At 32.3% G+C, this 18263-nt stretch overlaps 1 protein-coding gene across 1 annotated transcript in view; it reads left to right on the top strand.

Annotated features, from left to right (window-relative positions):
• The window catches only part of LOC126885274 (retinaldehyde-binding protein 1-like), a 98840-nt gene that overhangs the window by 19492 nt on the left and 61085 nt on the right, over nt 1-18263 (top strand). Inside the window, exons 2-3 of the mRNA XM_050651761.1 lie at nt 8036-8251; nt 16533-16692. Coding sequence (XP_050507718.1) covers nt 8053-8251; nt 16533-16692 — 359 coding nt within the window. The 5' untranslated portion in view covers nt 8036-8052. The remainder of the gene's footprint in view (nt 1-8035; nt 8252-16532; nt 16693-18263) is intronic.

Raw genomic sequence — 18263 nt, 5'->3', positions numbered from 1 at the left:
CAAAGCTGAGGTGGATGGACGGGGTAACACAAAATGCCGAGAAGATCGGAGTCGGCAACTGGGAAATGCAAGCAAGGGACAGAACAGAATGGCGTAGAAAGCTTGAGAAGGTCGAGACCCTCTAAGGGCTGTAGCACCAAGATCATGATGATGATGAATGATGCACGTGCTACTTCAATACGTATATTAATTTCTTTGGTTTGGTCTACGTTTGCATTAAGTTCTGTAAATCATTGTTGTTATCTTCTCGCTATGTATCCCAAAAAAATTTTAAAAACGTACTCAATGGAAAATATTTGTAAAATCCTTGAGTGGAAAATTTTTATTGTGTATTGTGTAGTATATGGTTTTTAAAATTTCCAAAATTAAAATTATATTCAATTATCTTTATTATGATTCATTTTATCAACCACTAGGCAATGAAAAATTTCCGTCAAAATAGTTATATATTTTTGAACAATTACTTCATCACTATCATTAGGGACCAGGTACTAAACAAAGTACAACATATTATACAGTAGCCAAATGTAAAAGTGAATATTTATTTGCAAAACAGGATATCAATATGAAAAGTAACTTAAAACAGAAACAGACAGAAAGTCACCATAACCAGATAAAATAAGCAATTGGACTTCGTTAGTCCTAGGTTTTTAACCACCGCGACCGGAAGTCGATAGTTGAACTCTTATTGTAACTTTGTATCGATTGATATACGATTTCTCTAATTTGGAGTCATTTTTGCCAAACTTCCGGTTATAAAGTTTTAACTGGAAATAACATGTGAGTATTCGAGCTCTACTTTTCAATACTCGTCACTTTAAAAATTACTTCCGGTTGTAACTCTGGACCCGGAAGTCAGAGGTCAAATTTCTCATCTTTGATACTATCTCTGGTTTATAAGCATTCATTCGAGATCTCATTTGTCATTCTATCTGTCCTATTAACGGAGGAGTTGTGTTTACGGACGGACGGACAGATGTGGACGATTCAAGGTTTCCACATTGGAATGTTGTAAAATGGGCGAAAACAATTATGAACTATTTCAATACAAAAGTGTGGCAATAATATACGAAATCACAAAATTTATGGTTAAACTTATGATCACAAAATTAATATGTAACAATTAATTAAAAATATAATAGAGTCATAAAAAGCTGTAGATTAAGTATAGCAGTGTTCATTGTTATTGAAAAAGATAAGCACACACCTTCCAATTATTATAGAAGCATAAATGATATGAAAACAATGCTAAAGTTTTCGGTTGCAAACGATTTTTTATTAATGACAAATTGACTCACCCTCCCCAAACAATAATTGTAAAATTGATCACCATAGTGATAGTTAATAAAATAAATACTTTCACAGCTTTAATAGAATAACAAGAATTTTGGACCTAGATACTCATGTACTTAGGGAACATCCATAAACTAGGTCGTAAAAAATTTAGACTTTATCTCCCCCCCCCCCACTTCGTCGTAAAGCTTCTTCACAGTTGAGGTCCCACTCACGTGACAATTGAAACTTATGACTCCCATTTCAGTTATTTAAAAAAAAACCAATATTACCTGTGGATTTTTTAAAACTATAATATAACACTTTATTTACGAATGTATCATAACAAGAATAATGATTTAAGGTTAATAATCCACTTAAAAATAATTTAATTTAATAAGACCATACGAACACAGTGTTTAGTGACGAACGTAAATACACTTAATAATATAGCATATATAATATAAATTATTAATTTTAAAGCCTTTTTCTTTTCCCAAGAATTCGTTGATGTCATTAATAATATTATTTTGTTGTTCTTTATTTTCTACAGGGAAAGCTACTCCATAATATAAATATCCAGTAAAACCTGTGTCAACGGCCACTTGCTAAAAGCGGTCACTTGTCCAAAGCGGTCACCTGCACCAATATTTCCCAAACCGATTATGCAGATTCACTTATTTATTACCTGGTATTGACGGCCACCTTTATAATACGGATACGGCCAAATAATCTCAAATTTTAATGTCCATTTCATAGAAACTTAACTGTTAATATCGGCCAAATTTGTGTCTATATATTTGTTTATGGAAATACCCAGTAATATCGTATATACACTTGAGTCCACGAGTCTTTAACCGTGCGTCATTAATACCTGAAGAGATAAAACACATACATTTTATCTATTCTGCGTTCCGCAGTCACTTTGCAGTGTGGGCAGCATATCACAATATAAAACTTATGGGACCTTGCAGCTCAGTGTTGCCGGTTTTAAGCAGACGAACTTAAAGTCCGTCTAAATAGAATATTCCAGAAGTCCAAAACATCTTGATTTGAAAATGTGTGGGTTTTATTATTTTTAAATAATTCATAGGTAGGTACTCTGAAAGATATTTGTACGATATTAAAGATATATCATTTGAATATTAATTATAATTAGCCTGTGATTAATATTATATTTAATAGTTATTTATGATATAAGTGTTAAAAGTACAATTTTAAAGCACGCATGTGAAAGTTTGCAGAATGAGCGAAGGGAATTCTGCAATTCACATGAGCATGAGTGCCTTAAAAATTAACTTTTTAACACGTGTGCTTTGTACGCACGTAAGAAGTTATACTTCTGATTTCAACGAAATAAATATACTTTTAACAGGTTATTTGTATTTAAAGATTAAACTAATTTTTACTTACTACTTTCCAAAAATTTTTATTAAAACAATACTAAAAATAAAAAAAAGTTAGATAACACACGGATTCGAACCGGCGACCTCTCGATCTCCCGTCGAACGCGCTACCACCGAGCTAAACTTCCTTTGCTTTGACAGCTTACAAGATTTCTCATACATACTGACAAATTTAATAGACCAAGTGAGGTATAAAAATACTTACTTAAATTTATTTAATATAAATATTAATATTTCTTGGCAACACTGTTCTTCATAAGAGTCTGTACTGAAAGGTGACCGTGGAACGCAGTATAGCATCATTCTCTTCCACGCATGAAACTAATGGCAAACCAGCTACCGCCTGTTATTAAATAAAAACACATGCTATTTTTATGAACGATCTAGCCTCAGTACATTGAAAAGAGATAGGTACAAAAAAAGACGATTGGGGATAATTTTCACATTTTAAGTACAATTTCTGACGTTTTGGTTCGTTTACTTTTGTGGCTGTCAGTTTGTTGAAGTTTTTGCTGTTATTTTGTCGATTTTTGAATTTTGAAGTTTCTTATAGTATACAAACAGTTGTTTTCACAACTAATTTTATATTGGAGTTTGAAATTTTATGATAAGTTTATGTTATTTTACGATTAATTTTGACAACGTACAAAGCTAACCTCATTGACACAGTTAAGGAATGCTTGTGTTTAATGATCGGCCAAAGTGAATAAAATAACAAAAAGAAAATATGTTATTGAATTTTTTTATAAATTGTTTGCTTATTTATTAATCAATGGTATTAAAAGAAATTATTGAGCTACTTCAAATGTAGCTGTAATTCTGCACCAAAATGTTAAAGCAAAAGTTAATTTGACATTTTATTTTTTGATAACGTCAAATTTTAACCCGTGATCGGAGGAGTGCTACTTACTGTCACGTGCTGTCACTTGCTGTTGCGTTTAGTTAATTTCAGACTTATTTCGTATGCTTTAAATGATGACGCACGGGTAAAGACTCGTGGACTCAACTGTATGTAAAAAATGATGAAGTAACCTGCATACACTTGACTCCAGGATTCTTTACCCGTGTGTCATCATTTAAAGCATACGAAATAAGTAGGAAATTTACTAAACGCAACAGTAAGTGACAGTAAGTAGCTACTGCTCCTATCACGAGTTATGATTTGACGTTATTCTTTTTCTCATGATCATCTTTCAGTGCGTCACAGTTTTTCGATTTCTTTCTAACTCATTAAATTGTATGTGACAGAAAAAAAGGCACGTCCGTGATTACAGACAGTTACAACCTTTATTCTAGTTATTGTAGTTGTCGATAGATGGCGTCATAATAAAAAGAATAATAATTAATTAGATAATAATTAATTAGATAATAATATTACAAATATAATCTGTCCAAGACATACAAACATCTATTTTGACTGACATATAAACCAACATATAAACAAACAGCCCAAGATCTGCATTTTTCGGCCATAATTTATTATTTGCTAAATCGTAATCAAAAACACCGTATACAAACTTCACGGATTGTCAAAACGTTGACCTCCAACTACACTAGTGCCGCCAAGCGGGATCAAATGCGTACATAGCTGTCATTACACTTAAGTGCAGGGTTCTTTACCCGTGCGTCATTATTACCTGGCGAGATTCGCGATGAAAAACAAAGTAGCTGACCTCTGGTGGAATAAATTTAAACTACTATAAGTGGTATAAACAAACCAGAAAATTGTTGATTTGAATGGAATTTGGTCATTATTAAGAAATTTTTAGTAAATTTCAACATTATGAGTACACTAAAATATTTTAAATCAAATCGGTATTGTTCTATTCCTCAATTGAATGTCTGCTTATACGATTTATATCGGCCATTTTCTTGCATTCGACCTGTCCTCTATATTCCGTTTCAATCGCGAATAAAACACATACTTTTTATCTAGCATCATTCACTTCCACGCATAAAACTAAAGACAAACCAGCTACCGCCTGTTATTAAGTAAAAACACATGTTATTTTTATGAACGCTCTAGTCTCAGTATACTGAAAAGAGATAGATACAAAAAAGACGCGTATGTTTTCAGATTTTTGTGACGTTTCTGGTTTGTTTACTTTTGTGGCTGTCAGTCTGTTAATTTTTTTGCTATTTTTTTTGTCGAATTTTTGCATTTTGAAGTTTTTTATATTACACAAACAATTTTTTTCACAACTAATTTTATATTTGGAGTTTGGAATTTTATGATAAGTGTTTTATTTTGTTAAGGAAGTTTTGTTAAGTGACAGTTGAGGAATGTAAGTTTGTGTTAAGGTTCCGCCAAAGTGAATGAAATAACAAAAAGAAACTATGGTATTGAATTTTTTTATAAATTGTTTATTTATTTATTTATCACTAATGATATTAAAAGAATTTGTTAAGCTATACTTCAAATGTAGGTGTAATTCTGCACCAAAACTTTAAAGCAAAACTTACATTTTATTTATTTATTTGATATTGTCCTTTTCATGAGCATTTTTCAGTGCGTAACAAATGATAGGAAAAAGGGTAAGTCCGTGATAATACACATTTATGACATTTATTCTAACATGACATTTTAGTTAAATCTGACAGTTGTCACATTTTATTTTCAATTTGGAATAAAAACAAATCAAATATGTTTCTTGCATTTATAAAATGGTATTTTCTTTGATTTGTATAGTCTTATAAATTATACAGATTATATTTGTAATATTATTATCTAATTAAAAAATTATTTTTTTTATTATGGCTCCATCTATCGACAACTACAATAACTAGAATAAAGGTTGTCAATGTCTGTAATCACGGACGTGCCCTTTTTTCTGTCACATACAATTTAATGCGTTAGAAAGAAATCGAAAAACTGTGACGCACTGAAAGATGATCATCAGAAAAAGAATAACGTCAAATCATAACCCGTGATAGGAGCAGTAGCTACTTACTGTCACTTGCTGTTGCGTTTAGTAAATTTCCTACTTATTTCGTATGCTTTAAATGATGACACGCGGGTAAAGAATCCTGGAGTCAAGTGTATGCAGGTTATTTCATCATTTTTTACGTACAGTTGAGTCCACGAGTCTTTACCCGTGCGTCATCATTTAAAGCATACGAAATAAGTCTGAAATTAACTAAACGCAACAGCAAGTGACAGCACGTGACAGTAAGTAGCTACTCCTCCGATCACGGGTTAAAATTTGACGTTATCAAAAAATAAAATGTCAAATTAAGTTTTGCTTTAACATTTTGGTGCAGAATTACAGCTACATTTGAAGTAGCTTAATAATTTCTTTTAGTACCATTGATTAATAAATAAACAAACAATTTATAAAAAAATTCAATAACATATTTTCTTTTTGTTATTTTATTCACTTTGGCCGAACATTAAACACAAGCATTCCTTAAATGTGTCAATGAGGTTAGCTTTGTATGTTGTCAAAATTAATCGTAAAATAACATAATCATAAAATTTCAAACTCCAATATAAAATTAGTTGTGAAAACAACAAAATGCAAAAATCGACAAAATAACAGCAAAAAATTCAACAAACTGACAGCCACAAAAGTAAACAAACCAAAACGTCAGAACTTGTACTAAAAATGTGAAAATATCCCCAATCGTCTTTTTTTGTACCTAACTCTTTTCAATGTACTGAGGCTAGATCGTTCATAAAAATAGCATGTGTTTTTATTTAATAACAGGCGGTAGCTGGTTTGCCATTAGTTTCATGCGTGGAAGAGAATGATGCTATACTGCGTTCCACGGTCACCTTTCAGTACAGACTCTTATGAAGAACAGTGTTGCCAAGAGATATTAATATTTATATTAAATAAATTTAAGTAAGTATTTTTATACCTCACTTGGTCTATTAAATTTGTCAGTATGTATGAGAAATCTTGTAAGCTGTCAAAGCAAAGGGAGATTAGCTCGGTGGTAGCGCGTTCGACCGGAGATCGAGAGGTCGCCCGTTCGAATCCGTGTGTTATTTAACTTTTTTTTTTATTTTTAGTATTGTTTTAATAAAATTTTTTGGAAAGTAGTAAGTAAAAATTAGTTTAATCTTTAAATACAAATAACCTGTTAAAAGTATATTTATTTCGTTGAAATCAGAAGTATAACTTTTTACGTGCGTACAAAGTACACGTGTTAAAAAGTTCATTTTTAAGGCACTCGTGCAGGAGCGTCATTTGAAATTTTAATAGGGGGAGCAAGCATTATATATACAATACATTTATATGCAAACATAATACAAAATTGATCTATTTTTTGTAAATTTCAGTCATTTTTAGGGTCAGGGGGGGGCAAATGCCCCCCTGACCCTATCAAATGACGCCCCTGTACTCATGTGAATTGCACAATTCCCTTCGCTCATTCTGCAAACTTTCACATGCGTTCCTTAAAATTGTACTTTTAACACTTATATCATAAATAACTATTAAATATAATATTAATCACAGGCTAATTATTATTAATATTCAAATGATATATCTTTAATATCGTACAAATATCTTTCAGAGTACCTACCTATGAATTATTTAAAAATAATAAAACCCACACATTTTCAAATCAAGATGTTTTGGACTTCTGGAATATTCTATTTAAACGGACTTTAAGTTCGTCTGCTTAAAACCGGTAACACTGATAGATAATTATAAAGTAATAAGATAATAATACTAGAAAAGGTACCTACTTATTTATAAACATACTAAATGGAAAACATTAACAAAAACAACCAAAAAAGCTTATAAAAAATATTAAAATTTGATTGAAAAATATTGAAATGATACAACACTTTACATAATATAAAAACTTAAAAAAACAGAATCTACATCTACAAGTTGTTTAACAAAACAATATTTTAGGTTAAGAATTGGACGGAGTAAGAACAGAATAATGGTCAGAAGGTCAAGAAAGTCTTCCCAAATATTTTGTGCGCCTGTGCGAACTTAAAATCCGAAACAAAATCCTCGAACGTCGAGAGGGTATCCCGGACATGTTCAGGATTTTTTTCTGTACTGCGTGAACACTGAATTAAAAATCCGTATTCAGAGGGAAAAATTCGACCTCCGCGAACGCTCGATTTTGTAATGCGTAGGCGTTCTCCCTCTGGGTAGGTTCGGGTTATCCAGCGCGAACAAAGCTTATAATAGACTCACACCCCCCCCCCCAGCCAAGTGCCACTCCCTCTTCTCTACGACGTAGTTTACGGATGTTCCCTTCCACTGTTTTATTATGTGAAAATATTAGAAAAATCAACGAATATAAACATCAACATTTTTGTTTAAAAACTAGATTTTTCTTAGACTTAATACTACTTAGTTCAGATATTATAGTGTTTTTATTTGTTTCAGTATTAAAATAAAACAAAATGTCAGGAATATGGGATACACTTGATTACATAGCTCGAAAAAAGGAAATAGCTTTGGACAAAGAAAATTTATTGTCAAGTGAAAAGTTTGAGAAGGCAAAACATAGTTTGCGAGAAACGGATAGTGTCAAAAAAGAGAGTTTAGTTCAGTTAAGAAATTGGATACAACAAAACCGAGATATTGAAAACTGTATAATAGGTACGTATGTACTATTAATAATTACTAAGTAGGTAGTTTTTAAAATGATGAATGGGTTGCATTTATGAATCTAAAAACTTAAGGTATTATAAAAAAGTAATTGCAAGACGCCATTTTCAAAGAGCTATAGTTCCCTTAATCAGGCCGCACATCAAAGAAACATGAAACGTGAAATATTAAACGTGAAACACGAAACAAATAAATTGTAAAAAAAGTAACCGTTGCATGTGATATGCTAATCGATGAAACAAAAATAAAGTTTGTATAGTCGGCAATGGATAGTCACGTGGTCGATACTGTCGGCGCCGCTCTTTAATTGCTTTTTAATATTAAACAAACGTGAAACAATTAAAAAGTTAAGAACGAAACCGTTTCAAGTCCGGTTTTAGTCTTTTTCTAGTATATCAAGGGGCGCCTTTAATGAAACTAAACTTTTTCTTGAAAGATTTCACCCTTTAAAGGGGGTAGTTTGTGTTTTACGTAAAACACGTTTCATGAAAATAAAACACAGGTAAACAAATCTTGAAGTCCGCCTCCCAATGAAACGAGTGTGATTCATGCTCATAAAACACTTTTATTTTCGGAGAGTTTCGTAAATGGCCGGACGTCTATTTTTTTAGCAGTGTTTTATTTCCATGAAACGTGATTTACGTTTCATGTTTCTTTGATGTGCCTTAGGCCATTTATGAAACTTTCCGAAAATAAAAATGTGTTATGAGCATGAATCACACTCGTTTCATTGGTAGGCGGACTTCAAGATTTGCTTAGCCGTGTTTAATTTTCATGAAACGTGTTTTACGTTTCATGTTTCATGTTTTTCGTTTCATGTTTCGTTGGTGTGCGGCTTGCCTGAAGCATTTTCGAACTAGGTGAATTGGATTAACTTATCTTAAAATTATCTGAGGAATCTCCACTCTTCGTTTGTCAGGAGAGTTTCTTGACACCCTGTATATATAGTGAAGGTTAACGCGAATGGTGAACGAGTAAAAAAATATTGGCACATTTCGCAAAAAGGAAGAAAACAATGGTATATTTAAACTATGTTCTATGGTCCTTATCTCCATTACTATCAGCTATATTCATGGAGGATTTCGAACAAAAAATTGTACACAATGTGAAATAAATTAATTTAATTTAAATATTTCATACTTTATAAGCATTTATATGAGTTCTTGGGCATTATGCAAATCATAACTGCATTGATTATAGAATATCCTTAATTTTTCATCAAAAATGGTTAATCGTTTTTTTGAAGTTATACTTCTTTAGGCGCGATTGAGATTGAGGGTGAATTTATATTGATCTGCGCGCATGAGCACACCGACAGTATGGTATTAGTCGTTATACGGGCTCTGATTGGGTGTTGAAATGATCTGTCAATAATAAATAATTGTGAGGACAGAAACAAAAAAGTTTATAATTGTAGTGACATTTAAATAGTTTTTAAAAGCAACAGGTACGTAATAATTGTAAATGTATCATAGGTACCTACCTATTTGAACCTACCAAAATACATAGTATGTAATAGTTTTATTTACATAATTTGATTACCATCAAAATTTCTATCAATTTTCACCTAATATATTGTTTTCTTACTCTATGTTTTGTTGTATTTTTTCAATTCTAAATCATTTCAATTTAAAATCAAAATAATTTAATTTAATTCAAAAATGTCAAAAGCTTAATCCGTTTAGTTAGTCGATCTTCGCACATAATGACACATTGCCTCCGTGGCGAAGCGTTTAAGGCGAATAAACCCCAATATACCAACCGCGTTGATAGCTGGTTCGAATCCCAATAAAAACTTTTATTTTTTTTATTTTTTTATACATTTTATGAATGTAAGTATATTTATTATATAATTTTATTTTCAGAAAATACGTATTTAGTTAAGAAATTTCCGACAATTAATGTTCAGAAATCATTTGTGGCATTTTTAATGTGTTTGTGTGTGTTTTATTCTTTTATTATTTTAATTTTTTGCACTGTTTTAATAAAAATGTTTGAGAAGTAGTAAGTATAAATTAGTTTAATATTTAAATAAAATATAAATAAAAAGTATATTAATTTCGTTTAAATCATATAATAGAAGTATAACTTCTTACGTGCGTACAAAGTACACACACACACATTATTTTTTTAACTGAGCACAGTTCAAACTCTCCGCTGAAATAAAATTAGATGACTATGATATAACTCTGCTATAACTTTAGAGCAGAGTTGATTTAATGATTTTATGTAGATACTAATGTTGAAGATTGTTAGAATATTATATAAATATTAGGTTTATGTGGTTTTTATGTTTATAATAGGTTTGTTCTAGCATCAGTTTCAAACGGTTTGAAACCATCAGCGAATAGCGGACAAGCACGAGTAGAGGGGATAGCACTGGTGACTGTATTATGTTCTCTCACTGACCAACTGTTTGCTGACGGTTTCTAACTAGTTTGACTGTTTGCTAGAACAAACCTATTATGTTGCAATTATTGATGAACTGGAAATTTTATTTATAAATAACTAATGTTTCGAAAACACTGCTGAGGAAAGTCATCACATATGGGAAAGAAACATGGACTGTAAAGGTCGCTGCATATTATCATGCACGTAGCGATTCCAGCACGTAGCGATTAGTTTCCGAAAAATATGATTTATTGTTTTTAAATATAAACAATTCACACTGTCCGAAATGTATCATATCAGACACCTTTCGTTTACGTTCACTAAAATCATATTTTTGGGAAACTAAACGCTACGTGCTGGCAGGGATAACCAGACTCATGAGCTGAAGAGAAGAATCGGTCTTGGGTGGGCAGCATTTGGAAAACTGAGAGAAACTTTTAAAAGTGAGTTACCCACATGTCTAAAGAGAAAGGTATTCGATCAGTGCGTCCTCCCAGTCTTGACGTACGGATCAGAAACACTTACCTTAACTAAAGCCTCGGCTACCAAACTAAGAGTCACGCAGAGAAGAATGGAGCGGTCAATGTTAGGAATAACTCTGCGAGACAAAATCAGAAACGAAGAAATCAGGAGAAGAACAAAGGTGACTGACGTCATCGAGAGGATAGCCAGGTTGAAGTGGAGATGGGCAGGACACGTAGCCAGAATGACAGATGGGCGATGGACGAAGAGGTTATTGGAATGGAGGCCAAGAGAAGACAAGAGAAGCGTCGGTCGACCGCCTACAAGATGGACTGACGACTTAAGAAAGGTAAATAAAAACTGGATGAGGGCGGCGCAGGATAGATGGGGTTGGAAACGAGGGGAGGAGGCCTATGTTCAGCAGTGGACTTTTGAGGCTGGATGATGAAACGCTACGTGCTGGAAACGCTATGTGCATGATCATATGCAGCGACCTTAACGTAGAACGATGAAAGATTTTTGGGAATATTCGAGCGTAAAATACTCCGCAAAATATTTGGTGTTATAAACGACCAAGGGCAGAGGAACAAAAGATTTAACTTCCAATTATACCAACTCTTTAATTAACTAGACATCGTAACGTTAATTAAAATACAGCCGACATTTGATAATGGCCGCCAATTCTGAAGGAACATAGAATGGGCCACTTTTCAATAATCTTTTTTTTTCTCTTTTTCTGTGCATGCATAGAGTCATATTCATTTTTGCTGTATGTCCAGATTGTCCAGTGACTAAATACTTATGAGTGATACTGTATATGTGTAGACATAACATGCTGTCTGGTGAATGCCAGACAACACGACTGCTAAGAATTGTCGAGCCAAAGATGATGATAAGTGTATATTTATCTCATTTATAACACTGGTAAACACACAGTTTGCTGCCGAAATTTTTTTACTATTTCTAGATAATTTGGGTCTGATGAATCCAAAAATGCCACCAGATTTGCTCCATCAGATCGTTTGCAGAAAATACGACAACAGATCACATTCCTAACATATAGGGTAATTTAACACAGTACTACATACATATAGGGTGTCCCAAAAGTAGTGGAACGGTCGAATATTTCGCGAACTAAACATCGGATCGAAAAACTGAAAAATGTGTATTCAATCATTTTCAAAAATCTATCCAATGACACCAAACACCAACCCCCACTACACCCCTAGAGGTGGGGTGGGGGGGGGGGGGGTAACTTTAAAATCTCAAATGGAAACCCCTAGTTTTTCTTGCAGATTTGGATTCGTTACGTAAAAGTAAGCAACTTTTATTCAAGACATTTTTTCTAACTGTGGATAGATGGCGCTATAATTGGGAAAGACGATTTATCCTGATACCATAGGTAAATTATAGAAACGGTCTAATATCTCGGGAAATACACTTCCAAATGAGAAACCAAAAAACAGGTTTTTAATATTTTTCGAAAACCTATCGACAAACACCAAAAATGACCCTTCAACCCACCCCCTGGAGACGGGGTGGGGGGTAAATTTAAAATCTTAAATAGCAACCCCCACTTTTTATTGCAGATTCGAATTCGTCATGAAAAATTAAGCAACATTTATTCAAAACATTTTTTAAAATTGCCAATAGATGGCGCTAATAAATCGTATTTTTCCAATTAAAGCGCCATCTATCAACAATTCTAAAAAATGTTTCGAATAAATGTTGCTTATTTTTCATGACAAATCCGAATCTGTAATAAAAAGTGGGGGTTTCTGTTTAAGATTTTAAAGTTACCCCTCACCCTACCTCCAGGGGGTGGGTTGGAGGGTCATGTTTAGTGTTATTCGATAGGTTTTCAAGAAGTATTAAAAACTTTTTTTTTGGTTTCTCATTTGGAAGTGTATTTCTCGAGATATTAGACCGTTTCTATAATTTACCTATGGTATCAGGATAAATCGTTTTTCTCAATTATAGCGCCATCTATCCACAGTTCGAAAAAATGTCTTGAATAAAAGTTGCTTACTTTTACGTAACGAATCCACATCTGCAAGAAAAACTAAGGGTTTTCATTTGAGATTTTAAAGTTACCCTCCACCACACCTCCAGGGGTGCAGTGGGGGTTGGTGTTTGGTGTCATTGGATAGATCCGATGTTTAGTTCGCGAAATATTCGACCGTTCCACTACTTTTGGGACACCCTGTATAAGTAGTGCTGCTACCCATCAAATAAACAAAACAGGAACAAAAAGTAAGATATTTATTGTACAATAATATACTTACAACAATCATCACACATATCTGCCAAAAAACCTTTAACTTTCATCTAACCTAACCAGCATCGCAGCACAAATCTGTTATTCGGTGTGCTTTTATATGATTTTCTTGTAAAGACTTTACAGGGGCGGTCCTTTTGAATACTCCAGCAGTAATCCGCCGTCATGTGAGTGCCCCATCTCCCCTGGTACCTCCCTTCCATCGTTTTGATATCATGGTGGAAGCGTTCCCCTTGTTCCCCACTTAGGTCACCAAGATTTTCTCGGAAACGGTCTAAGTGGTTGTGGAGGTAATGAACTTTAATACTCATATGACAACCGTGTATATTTCTTCCACTATATCCCGGTAATTTTCCGATTTATTGTTTCCAAGAAAATTTTCCACAACTTTGACAAAAGGACACCATGTATTACATTCAATTTCAGTCATCGATTCTGTAAAATGCGAATCTTTTATAATTTGACGTATCTGAGGCCCATTAAATATTCCGGCTTTCAATTTTTCTTAACTACGTGCAGGGAATTTGCTAGATTATTCAAAATAGAATATTCAAAACAAGGACGATTCTGGTCTAGAGCGTTTACAAATGGTTTCATCAGCCCTCTTTTAATATGTAACGGAGGTAATATTATTTTCTCTCGGTCGACCAATGCTTCGTTAACTACCAGTGGCGTGCTGGAACTTTTCAAGCGGCCCGGTGATTTTATAGAAAAGCGGCCTCCCATCCTCATTTTACCTTCTATTATCAGGATGTTTTATTGGATATTTAAAAAAACAAAAAAAAAGCAAAAATATAAATTATTTTTGAATCAAACATAAAACTTTGAATTCAATGATTTTTTTCTTAATTTGCTATATTTTTTCATTTAAGAATAATAAATCTTACAAATAATAATTGGCATGTATGACAATATTGTATGCAGTAAGGCAGAAACCATAATTTCCTAAATAAATATAATATGAATTTGATGTAATTAAGGTACATGTAAAATAAAATTGAGAATTTTTCAATTATGTATGTATTAGGTTGCATTTTAGTAAATCAATTATACAAGAGAGTACAAATACAAGTACAGTGCAAATACTTTAATTTGACAATATTTAAAATGTTAATAGAACGCAATAATCTAAATATTCTTTTGCAATTATTTTATAAAATAATTACTTAACTCTCGATCAATAATTTCCGCATTAAAATAGATTTTTGAGCAAATTTGTCGATTATTTCATCATTTTTAAGCTCATACAAAGCTTATTTTTCTATAGCTATTAGCATAAAAGTGATCTTGTGTTAAAGTACTTCTTAACCGATTTTTTATGTATTTCAATGTTGAAAAGCTTTTTTCTCAAGATACTTGTGTCAATGAAAGAGTTAATAAATGCTTTATATTATACTATTTAAATTTGGATAAGCACACTGATATAAGTTAGACTTATGCAAAACAGCGTAACAGCAAGCTATACAATATTTACACATTTTAGTACCACACGGAGTTGAGGTTTTCACGATATCAACATTGTCATTTGTTACTTCATGTTCATTATCACTTGGATTAATAATATCATCCTTCATATTTTCTGTAGGCTGAACATATTCATCATTAACTCCATCTTCTATAATCTCATTATTTTGCAAAATCCTATTTTTAATATAATCCATTTATCAGCAAAATCCATAAGTTCTTCTCTAATTGCAGTCACAGATGATAATATGGTAGGATAAAACTTTCTTAATTTTTCAGTAAATGATTTAAATGCCATCAAAAGTATACCATTTTTTATTGTATCAAAATTTCTAGGATGTAGAGTGCTTATATCATTATAAAACAATTTGATTTGTCTTGATCAAATCGCTTTTAGATACTTTCAATAATTCGGTCAAAAATGAGCAAGACGTTTTTCCATTTTTTAATTATGCAGAGTACCTACATACATGTTTGACGGAAATTGGAAAACCATAAATATACTTGTATGTATGAAAATAACTAATATTATCTGTAGCAATCTATTTATGTATATAGACCATAGAATCTTACTCATTTACTTAAACTGTACTACACAATTAACAAAAAATTTGATTTTTTTAAATATTTTATTAATATTATTAGCAAAATTAACCGATTAGACATTAAAAAAATTTTTTTTGTTACATCTAAAAATTTTTGTGAAAACCTATTTGACCGGCCTCAAGAGGCCGCGGCCTCTCGGTGATTGCACCGATTCATTTATATGGCCAGCACGCCACTGTTAACTACGTTAGCTTCTTCTTGAATCAAAGCATCTCTAGAACGCCATTTTCTTCTACTCCAGTGTTGGTCCTTAGCCCTGCTATCCCAAAGACATAGGACACAAGGATATTTTGTATAGCCACCTTGTTGTCCCAGGAGAAATTTCACCCTCTTAAAATCAACACAGATCGCCCACTGATGTTGGTCATACTTGATATCTTTTAGCACCAGCGGTATTGTTTTATATTCTTCTTTCATTTTTGTAGAATGCCTAATTGGTATACTTCCATATTTGTTGCCATTATGTATAAGGGCACACTTTAAACTTCGTTTGGAACTGTCGATAAAAAGACGCCAGTGATCTGGTGTATACTCCGATACACCCATTTTTTCTAACAGTCCTTTAAAATTGTTACAAAAAACCATATCATCTTGCTGAGAAAAAAAGGCAAAAGATCTTTTTCTCTATTATGGTAGTAGAAGAAGATTCTTTTCCTTTAGTCTGGATGCAAGCAACTCGGAAGAATCCTTTGGAAGGTTCAAATTTCTGATACGATCGCTTAGCTCTTCCTGAGTAAAGCGCTTAGGACGTGTTTAATTCCCTTCTAAGTCACTGTCATGTTCCTGAAATCTATTTGTCTTAGAATTATACTGGTGGAATATACAGAAATGTTAGAATATTTAAGTATTTTATGAGTATGTTATATCTCTAAAACTAGAGCTGATACAAAGAAAAGGTTTGTATTTTTGGAACCAGCACAGATGAATTAACCAAAATCAGTTGATTATTTTTCGGCAGCAAGATAAAAATTTTTTTTTGGTGGGCTGTAATAATTGCTCACCAATGTTATTTTATATTTGTACAATTCAGAGTTAAAAAAAGCCTTAATGGATAAACATTTTAATTTTCAGATGACAGCTTCCTATTAAGGTTTCTTCGTGTCAAAAAACACAGTATTCCAATGGCGCAACAGACTCTTTTAAAGTACCTTAACTTTAGGCAAAAATTCAGGCATGTGTTATGTAATTTGGATTATAAAGAAGATAAAACCAGTGAATTATTTGATGCTGGGTAAGTATTAACCTTTTGTTTTTCTTTACCCATAACCCTATTGTTTTAGCCATAACCCTAAAGCGACAGTTCGTAACCCCACAAAAACGGACAATTCGTAACGGTGACCCTTCGTAATATCGACGGTTCGTAACTGCAAGTATTCGTAACGGAATATTTCGTAACGCGAACATTTAGTTTTTTAGCAAATTTAGCATTACCATATCGTCGCCTCAAAGCAACAGTAGGATATGTCAAATATTGTAGTTTCGAGAAAAACGCAATTGAAATTTTTACGAATTTTCCATTACTTAATAACTTTTTTATATTTGGATGGATTTTATGGAATTTTGTTTGAGTATATAACTTTACAGGCCTTACATAAATATTTATATTAATTCATAAAAAAGTGAAAAATAATTGGAAAAAACTTACTTGTCCTACTGTTGGTCTAAAAGTTAATCTGTTTTTTAACGATATCCGTAAATATGTGTTATAAAGTGAGGACGTTTGAGTTGGAATAAATTCATTATCTCTAGAATGGGAGCATTTGGAGAGAAATCCTGAGACAGGTCGATTTTTATTTTTAAATTATGACTTTTTACCATATATATCATACTAATGATGTCATCCATCTGGTGGTTATGACGTAATCGATGATTTTTTTAAATCAGAGTAGGGGTGGTGCGATAGCTCATTTGAAAAGTTATTTAATTATCTATTTATTAATATAAACGTTAACATAATTATTTATACAGGGTGCCCAAAAAAAAATTTTATTTATTAAATTAATTGAGACAAAAAGAAAAGTGTATGTAATTCATTTACTTTAAAATAGATTTGAGTGCTGTCAGAAAACAAAAAGAAATGTTTATTTCATAAATAAATATTGTTTTTCGCTTAAATGCAATGTTAAATCTGCCACCCACCTGTCTCTTAGCAGCTTGAACATTGAATTTAAGCGAAAAGTAATGTTTATTTTTGAGATAAACATTATCACCTGTTTTTCTGACAGCAGTAAAATATATTTTTAATTAAATAAATTGCTTACATTTTTTTTTGTGTCAAATAATTTAATAAAAAAAATATTTTTTGAACACACTGTATAAATAATTATGTTAATATTTACATTACTGAATAGAGAATTAAATAACCTTTCAAATGAGCTATAACACAACCCCTACTCTCATTTAAAAAAATCATCGATTACGTCATCACAACCAGATGGATGACGTCAGTAGTATGATGTATATGGCAAAAAGTCATAATTTAAAAATAAAAATCGAACTGTCTCAGGATTTCTCTCCAAATTCACCCTTTCTCGAGATAATGATAATGAATTTATTCTAACTCAAACGTCCTCACTCTATAAATAGTATAGTATAGTTGATCCAAAAGATGGCATAACCCAGACATCCAAAGTGAAAGTTATCCTTTAACACCAAATTGTTCTATATGGTCCACATAATGTCCAGAAAAAAGTCACACCATTTTGAGCGTCGGGTTTGGGGGGGGGGGGGGGAGAGGGAGGAGAAATCGGTAAATTTGTAGTTTTTTAAGTTTTTCGCCAATATTTCTAAAACTATGCGGTT

This window comes from Diabrotica virgifera, chromosome 5 (genome assembly GCF_917563875.1).
Source record: "Diabrotica virgifera virgifera chromosome 5, PGI_DIABVI_V3a".
NCBI lineage: Eukaryota > Metazoa > Arthropoda > Insecta > Coleoptera > Chrysomelidae > Diabrotica > Diabrotica virgifera.
The sequence above is the reverse complement of the archived record's forward strand: the minus strand, read 5'-3'. Positions and strand labels throughout refer to the sequence as shown.